At 36.0% G+C, this 8627-nt stretch overlaps 1 protein-coding gene across 1 annotated transcript; it reads right to left on the reverse strand.

The window, feature by feature from the left end:
* Positions 1 to 755: 755 nt before the first annotated feature.
* On the reverse strand, positions 756 to 5824 carry LOC125235882 (putative Ras-related protein Rab-33). The gene is made up of 5 exons (XM_048142508.1): positions 5571 to 5824; positions 5047 to 5166; positions 4420 to 4569; positions 3171 to 3284; positions 756 to 2453 (listed from the first exon to the last, which is right to left on the reverse strand). Exons 1-5 carry the CDS (start codon positions 5769 to 5771, stop codon positions 2370 to 2372), a joined length of 669 nt encoding a protein of 222 aa, XP_047998465.1. The 5' UTR covers positions 5772 to 5824; the 3' UTR covers positions 756 to 2369.
* Positions 5825 to 8627: the final 2803 nt, after the last annotated feature.

The following is an 8627-nucleotide window of genomic DNA, read 5'->3' on the forward strand; positions in this document are numbered from 1 at the left end:
AACAAGTTTTTTTACACATAAAATGCATGTTATAATTTTTATATAATAGATTAAATGGAATAAAGCTATACTGAATAAGATAATAACTATACGGTATTTTAAGGACAAATGTCAATTATCAGTTGTACAGTTTGTACCTATCCAAAGAGTTATCAGTTTCTGGTATTGATTTTAATACACGTTTCCTTCATAGATGGCGCTGACTTATAACCATTATCTAGCGTAACACCGAACCATTTCCGAATTCCGTTTACACGTTTATTATGCAGCAAGTTCTTTGGCAGTTCATACTTTTGTACATTTTGAAAGGCACATCTCATGTTTACATTTCAGAATAAGTATATTAACTATCAAATAAAGCAGTTATTGCACGGTTTTTTTAAGTTCTGAAATGAAACTAATTATTAGCGTTTTATAATTATAAACAAGATCCTAAATCTTAAATCATTTTATTTAATTTCAGAAAGTTACATTTTAAAAACAGTTTCCTGTATTCTCTGTATTGTTTTCTGTAATGAGGCGTGCAAAATAATGGTATGAGTAATATTATTACTGTACTGTAGGACACATAAGTTAATTGATATACTAACCCTCTTATTCACAAACGTTCACTCATGCGCGGATCCAGGGGGGGGTCATGGGGGTTATGACCCCCCCTGGAGCCTAAGTTGGCCATACAAATAGACCACGTGACCCCTCCTGGGGCCCCGGGCCTTTACCACGTGACCCCCCCCCCCCCTGGGCACGAAGCTGGATCCGCGCTTGCGTTCACTAAAGTTACCAAGCCGATTAAAATGGCTTGTCCCTTTCCGACGTATTGGTGTGATAGAAAGGGACAAATGATTTTTATCGGCTTGTTAGCTTTAGTGAACGTTTATAAATATTGGGGTTCCTTAGTATTAGTACCATCTCGTTTTAAAAGAACAACCTTCATACACAACTTATAATTTTGATGACTCTTAGACAGCGAAATATGTGTATACATCAATAGTGAATTTTACGGCAATATTCTGCCGCCAGAGTGCAGCATTAGCGCATTCTATAACCTTAGACGGAGTAAATACTACCCTAGACGATTTTTGCCAAATTTATACAAGTGGCCGCAAATCGTGAAAATTGAAATGTCTTATCACTCAATCTGGGGGCCGATTTATGAATCTCGGCCATTCGATTCCGTGAAATTCATTCAATAATATCTCCACTACTAGCGATTTAAATTCTACTAACAGAATCGAAAACGGGTGGTCATTACCACTAGTTTTAAAATTACTAGCCGTCCTTTTTCAAAAGTAGCATCACGTCGTTTTCCACAGACTTGCGAACGGCGAATTCGTGCGTTCGAAATTCAAAAATCGATCTCCAGCATCACTTTCTAGATCACTCAAATAAGCAACAGAAAAAGCAAATAATGAAATCCTACCTAGTGTCATCTATCAGTGTTATCACATAGTTTTGGGTAATACTTCCTATTTAGTAGGAAAAAAATATCTCAATAATAAGAGATGCTGTACCTGATTTTAATCGGATTAAGGGTCGGTTGCACCAAACCTTCCGATATCGAATTTAGCGTTCGCTAAATCTTTTAAAGGGAATTTCCATCTGTTGGACTTTATCTGTTATCTGTGGTTGATGCAACTGTAGTAGTGAGTATTTCATAGACAGCACTTATCCTACTGGCAATTCTTGTCACAAAAAACTGGTGTTTTATACCTGATCATATTTAATTTGGCACCTCATAGCATGTACAGATTAACACCTAATGCAGGTATTCATATGTTTATGAATACTAATTTCAAATCTTTTTTCACTTATATCTAGTAAATAATACATATTATTGTATGTACCCCTTGTGTCACAGAATAAGTAGGTAATAAGTAGTATACCTTACCTACAGAAGATAAACTTCATACAAAGTGTAACATAACAGCAGTTCTGGGTCGAATCTTGGTCGGCTATTTCGGGTTGTCAAAAATCAAGTTATTATTTTCTCTGTGGTGTGTTCCAACCCTTATAACTGCTATGTCGCTATGCGAGCCGAACGGAGCCAAGTTTTTAGTTAGTTGGTGTTACGACGAAATACATTCAACGCTACTTATGAAAATATTGAAAATTCCAAGGCTGTCTGTACCGTACGCGATACCAACCCCTTAAAAACTTGTGTATCGAAATAACCCTTACTTCGGGTCACCCTTTGCCGGCCAAAGACATAAATTGACGCGAGACGCGCGCGGCTACAATCCATGTCAACTTTCATGCACCACACGATAGGGCTTTCAAAGGATTAAAAACCCTTATATAGGGTTATAGTTTTTGTCGTATTATAAAAGAACCAATAAGACATACGTCTAACGATGAAGTGCATGGATCGTTTAGCTGCAAAGGCAGCTCTCGTTGGGTTGAGTGGTTCGCGGTTTCTTGCGCGTTAGGTTCACTGTTCCTGGTCCGTTTTCGCCCTGGAAATAAACATACATATATCTTATTAGAGACAAGTTAACCTTAGACATTATTGAAAGACCTTATATGTAATCCATTCTCTACATGCATGAATAAATCATTTCATTTCAGAGTTAAAAATATTTTTTTTGGAATTTAAAATTTTTGGATTAAGTTTTTATCACTGCCTGTACTTTTTTCAACAGGTTAATAATACTTAACTACAGTACCCACACACGATTAAATACGATGGATGAATTTAGACTTCTCGTGGCTAGTTGGCCTCCTCATGTATTATATAAGTACCTCAGCTAGGTGTTATGCAAATTTTCAGCTCAGTGGGAACACTGGGAACACAGGAAGTGGGCCAAATTAAACTTCTAAGATTTGATCTCGGCGGGTTTTTGGATGCGAGCTGCTCTGCGAAATAGACATAGACGCTAGGGACGTCTATCGGCCAAACGACGCCCCGACTGTCTGTTTGTTTGTTCGTCTTTCACGGCAAGACGGAGCAACGAATTGACGTGATTTTTTCAGTGGACATCGTTGAATGGATGGAGAATAACATAGGTTACTTTTTGTCTCTTTCAAACCCCCCACTTCCCTAAAATGGGGGTAGGGTGGAACTTTGTATGCAGCTTTCCGCAATTTTCAAATTTCACGCGAGCGAAGCCGCAGTCAAGAGGTAGTGTTTAATATCTCTGACGAAGAATCAGTAGAATGATGTATATATTCACCTGAACACTTATGACCCTAAGAGGCTGTTTAGAGTACAACTTGTGAGCCAGCGTCATGAAGATAGATTCCACGGTCCCGCATTCTGCGTCGAGAAGGGCCGACGTCTCGAAAAGCTGAGGACAAGCAAATGAATATCAACAGATTCTCTGAAGTCGACACCGATAGTGGCCAGTAATGATATTTTGGCAAATCTTTACTTTACAAAAACATTTTTGACAAATTATTGGCATGACCAAATAATTAACCTACAAAATTACATTTTATAAGAGATACTTTTGACAAGTTAATATTTGACAAATAAGTTGACTAATAAAACTACGTTTAGCCTAAAAATGTTTGCTATAATGTATTATTTCACAAGTGATTCTGTAATAGTAATATAATGAGTCAAATGAAAAACATTATTCCGAATCAAATCATTTATATTAATTATAAATTCTGCACTCTTTGATTGTCATTATTGTAATTTTAAATGAACAGCCAGCGATTTTAATAATTTTATCTCTGAATATTCGTTTTTCAACATTAATATTCTGTTAATTCGTTCGTCCTTGGTGACGTATTTGCTTTTCTTTTTTTCTGGAGGAGCACCAGCCATTTTTTGTTCAATTAAACCCTCGATCGTTGCTTATCGTTTCTTTAATTAGTTCCTTAATCAGAAAATATACTCCTGGATGATGTTTATTGCATAGAATAACCCTAACGAGCAAAACCTGTCGGAGCAAACCGATCCGGATAGGTTAGGTTAGAAGCCTAAGGCTTCGAGGTTATTTTTTTTTAACAACCCAGAAAACGTAAGCAACTATTGTAACTAACTAGTAACTTACCTCAAAATAATCTGCCCCAAATGAAAATTGCAACCATGCAAAATTATTCCCTCAAAGTTAGATCGCAAACTTGAGATGGCTGCTTTTTCAAAATCTAAAACGCATACTTTTGGCTTTATAACAATGTTATTTTCTGCTCCATACTCAATCAGCATTTCAAACATCATATCATATGACCTTTTATCTTTGTGAGAACACAGACAAAATACGAGTGGAAATGTTTTATGATCGTTCAACAATCAAGTTTTTATCACATAACAATTTATTATATAATATTTGGTAAATTAATCTATTTGTCAAACATATCAATAGGTAAAATGAAAAATATACAAATGATCGTTTATTACATTAGTGAACCATCTCCTACATCTATGCCTGGCTCTTTCGCCAGCGCATGCAGTGACAGAGACAGATAACTCACCGGCATCCCATACTTGTCGGCAAGCCGCTGCGCGTATGTGGTGGCAAGTCGCGACTCAGCCGTTCCGCAATCGCATTTGTTGCCAACTAGCACACGAGGCGACTTCATGAGACCATGGCTCTCAACTTCTAGCATCCAGCTGGCTATGGACTGAAAATAAGGTAGATGAAATAAGAATCAATTTTTTTTTTATTTTTGAGAACATGAAACTAACTGTAGTACTTAATTGTTTGGTATTGTTGGTATTTTTATTTAGAGACAAAAAATGTAATAATAATATGCTAATTGACAAGGGCAAGGAGTGTTATTTGCTTTGTTTATTCGGTAAATATTCGGCAATGCAACAGAATTATTCAGCCGAATACGAACATTGAAAAACTTGCCAAATATGCCGAATACCGAATATTCGGCCCATCTCTAGCAAGGACCTTACATTTAAACCAACTTCAAAAATGGAGGAGGTTCTCAATTCGACTAAATTTTTATTTTTTATTAGAGTGACTAAAGGGTCTCTCTCTACATTTTTGCTTCAGCTTTGCATATAATTCACAAAGGTCTGGAACATTGTTCCGTGATGGGAAAAAAAGGTAATAAATATGTATAATGTAAAATGTATGCCGTCCTCACATGGAATGTTTCTGGTTTGGTGACGTCATAGACGATGACTACAGCATGAACGTTCCGGTAGTAGTGCTGCACCATGGACTTGCGGAAACGCTCCTGGCCTGCCGTGTCCCACAGTTGAAGCTGGAATATCAGGGTTAAGAGATCAAGTACAGGTTTTAAAATTGCATAGGAGTATAAATAAAGTGAAATAATATATAGAAAATTATTTAACTTTGATCTTAAAATTTGAGAGAGTATAAAAAATAACTATTATCTGACAAATCTTAAAAGATATTTTTTAAGAGTTAGTTTTTTCCACAGAATATCAAACACATGAATGAGCAAAGAAATATTTAAATATGTTTTATTAGTTGTAGTTTCAATTTGATAAAGACAAACCATACATCAAAATTATAAATGCAGTAGTTTAAAATCGTTATTTACGGTGAAAATTTACTCCATATGTTTGTAAAAATGAACTGTGTCAAGGTTTTCAGGCTACTTAGTTGTAAAACGATATAAACTATACAGTAACAAGTCCTTACCCTTATATTTTCATTGTTTATGCGAACAATTCGCTCTCTGAAGTCGACACCGATAGTGGCCTCAGATTTATCTAAAAATTGACCCTCGCAGAAACGGTAAGTTAAGCAAGTTTTACCGACGCCCGAATCGCCTAGAACTATAATTTTAAACACTTTATTGAGATTTAGCCCTGGTATTTGCTGGCTTACAGACTCCGACATGGTAATTTAGACTCCGAAAACTATTTTAAAAAGAATCATGAAATAGAAACATCAATATTGTTTTCGCTAGGATCAATTTTTTAGTTGGAAAGTATTTTTAAATAGATATTTGGGCCGTTTTTTGTTGATAACTCAAAAACGGTGGCTCACAGCCAAAAATTATGTTAGACAGAATTAATCTACATAATATTTCCTACAAGAAAGGTTCTATACGTTTTTTCGCTAGAATCAATATTTTAGTTGGAAAGTATTTTTAAATACATTTCATGGGCAGTTTTTTGTTAATAACTCGAATTCGGTGGCTCACAGCCAAAAATAATGTTAAACAGAATTAATCTACATAATATTTCCCACAAGAAAGGTTCTATAACATTTTTCGCTAGAATCAATATTTTAGTTGGAAAGTATTTTTAAATAGATTACATGGGCCGTGTTTTGTTAATAACTCGAAATCGGTGGCTCACAGCCAAAACTAATGTTACACAAAATTAATCTACATAATATTTCCTACAAGGAGGGTTCTATAACATTTTTCGCTAGAATCAATATTTTAGTTGGAAATTATTTTTAAATAGATTTCATGGGCCGTTTTTTGTTAATAACTCGAAATCGGTGGCTCACAGCCAAAACTAATGTTACACAGAATTAATCTTCATAATATTTCCTACAAGAAAGGTTCTATAATATTTTTCGCTAGGATCAATATTTTAGTTGGGAAGTATTTTTAAATAGATTTCATGGGCCGTTTTTTGTAAATACCTCGTAAACGGTGGCCTACAGCTAAATAAAATGTTCACGAGAAAAAATCTACATAAGATTTCCTACAAGAAAGGTTCTATACGTTTTTTCGCTAGAATCAATATTTTAGTTGGAAAGTATTTTTAAATGGGCCGCTTTTTGTTGATAACTCAAAAACGGTGGCTCACAGCAAAAATAATGGTATACAGAATTAATCGTCATAATATTTCCTACAAGAAAGGCTCTATAAGATTTTTCGCTAGGATCAATATTTTAGTTGGAAAATATTTTTAAATAGATTTCATGGGCCGTTTTTTGTAAATACCTCGTAAACGGTGGCCCACAGCTAAATAAAATGTTCACGAGAATAAAATCTACATAAAATTTCCTATAAGAAAGGTTCTATACGTTTTTTCGCTAGGATCAATATTTTAGTTGGAAAGTATTTTGAAATAGAAATTACATGGGCCGCTTTTTGTTAATAACATCAAAAACGGTGCCCCATTACCAGAAATAATATGAAACAGAAATAATCTATATAATATTTGCTACAAGAAACGTTATGTATGATTTTTCGTTAGGATCAATATTTTAGTAGGACAGTATTTTAAATAGATTACACGAGCCGTGTTTTGCAAATAACTCGAAAACGGTGGTCCACAGCTAAATCAATCTTCAACGGGAATAACAAACATAAAATTTGCTACAATAAAAGTTTTGTACGTTTTTTCGCTAGGATCTATTGATCCTAAAATTGATAATGATAACGTTAAAAAATATTATTATATTTAAATAGATTTATTTATTTATTTACACAAAGAAAATTACACAGTATGACAGTATACAAAACTAAAGCACCGTGAATTTTAAATAAACATTACAACAAGTAACACAAAATTAAATATTAAATAAACAGCAAAATCAAAACATTACATACCATAACATAACTAATAAATAACAGATGAAGGCCTAGCATCCAATCCCACACAAAACCTCATGCATTCGTCACGTATAAACGCCCATCTGCTCGCAAGAATATCAACATTAGGTGCCACGTCTAAAAACTCATTCACTATTTGCAGTGCACGAACTAGCGGTTACTTGTGGCAAAACACGGTTCGAGCGGCCGGCACCGCCAGTAGGGGTTATATGCTTTTCGTGAATGTAGGCATCACGAAAAGCATATTTCGTCACAGAGGGAACAAATAGACGGACCAGCTGGGATACTAAAACCGGGCAATCTGACTCCCCCTTCAAAATACCACATGCAACAGACATCAGCACGACATTACGCCTAACTTCTAACGAGAAGAAACCCAACGTCCCCAAAAGGAATTTTGTTGGGTACAAGAATCGGTAATACCCATACATTTTTTTATAAAAGAAACGCAAAAATGTTTTTTTGGACATTTTCGAGCAGCAGGATGTAGGGCGCTTCATGGGGATTCCAAACGGCTGAGGCTGTCTCAAGCTTACTTCTCATGAGGGCAGTATAAAGAAGCTTTATGTCCCTGGGATTGTCAAATTCTTTGGCGTTGCGGACAACAAACCCAAGCCTGCGGTAACAGTCTGCAGCAAGCATTGTCATGTGCTCATGAAAGTTAAGGTGGGAATCTAAAACAACCCCCAAGTCCCGTATCAATGTGACACGGGCGATGGGTTTCCACCCCAGGAGATACTGCCTACACAGGGGACTACGCGCTTTACAAAAAGTAATAACCGCACAGTTGTCAACATTGAACTGAAGTTTCAGAAGTTTGTTTACAAGACTCAATTCATAAACCCGATCAATATCACTTTGTAAAGATTGTAAGTCAGAATCTTCCTGGACCCTGTAAATTAGTTTCAGGTCGTCAGCATAGAGTAGGCATTGCGCATGCTTAGGCACCAAGGCCAGATCATTGACCATAACACCAAAGAGCAGAGGACCCAGAATAGAGCCCTGACTGACCCCGGAACGGGTGGGGTAGGCACTCGACACAAAGCATCCGTGCTGCACATATTGCCGTCTATCACGTAGATAACTAGCAAAAAGGCAAAACAGTTTAGGCGAGAAACCAATGCTGCATAATTTGCTTAAGAGTACGTCGTTATCTACGCGATCAAAGGCTTTTTTTA

Source organism: Leguminivora glycinivorella, chromosome 18 (genome assembly GCF_023078275.1).
Source record: "Leguminivora glycinivorella isolate SPB_JAAS2020 chromosome 18, LegGlyc_1.1, whole genome shotgun sequence".
Taxonomy (NCBI): Eukaryota; Metazoa; Arthropoda; class Insecta; order Lepidoptera; family Tortricidae; genus Leguminivora; species Leguminivora glycinivorella.

Excerpts from the sequence above, each read along its gene's own strand:
- LOC125235882 (XM_048142508.1), bottom strand. The coding sequence starts at position 5,771 with ATGTCGGAGTCTGTAAGCCAGCAAATACCAGGGCTAAATCTCAATAAA. Across the intron at positions 3,285-4,419 it reads CCGACAAGTATGGGATGCCG|CTTTTCGAGACGTCGGCCCT; the intron begins GTGAGTTATCTG and ends GCTTGTCCTCAG. Across the intron at positions 2,454-3,170 it reads TTAGGGTCATAAGTGTTCAG|GGCGAAAACGGACCAGGAAC; the intron begins GTGAATATATAC and ends GTTTATTTCCAG.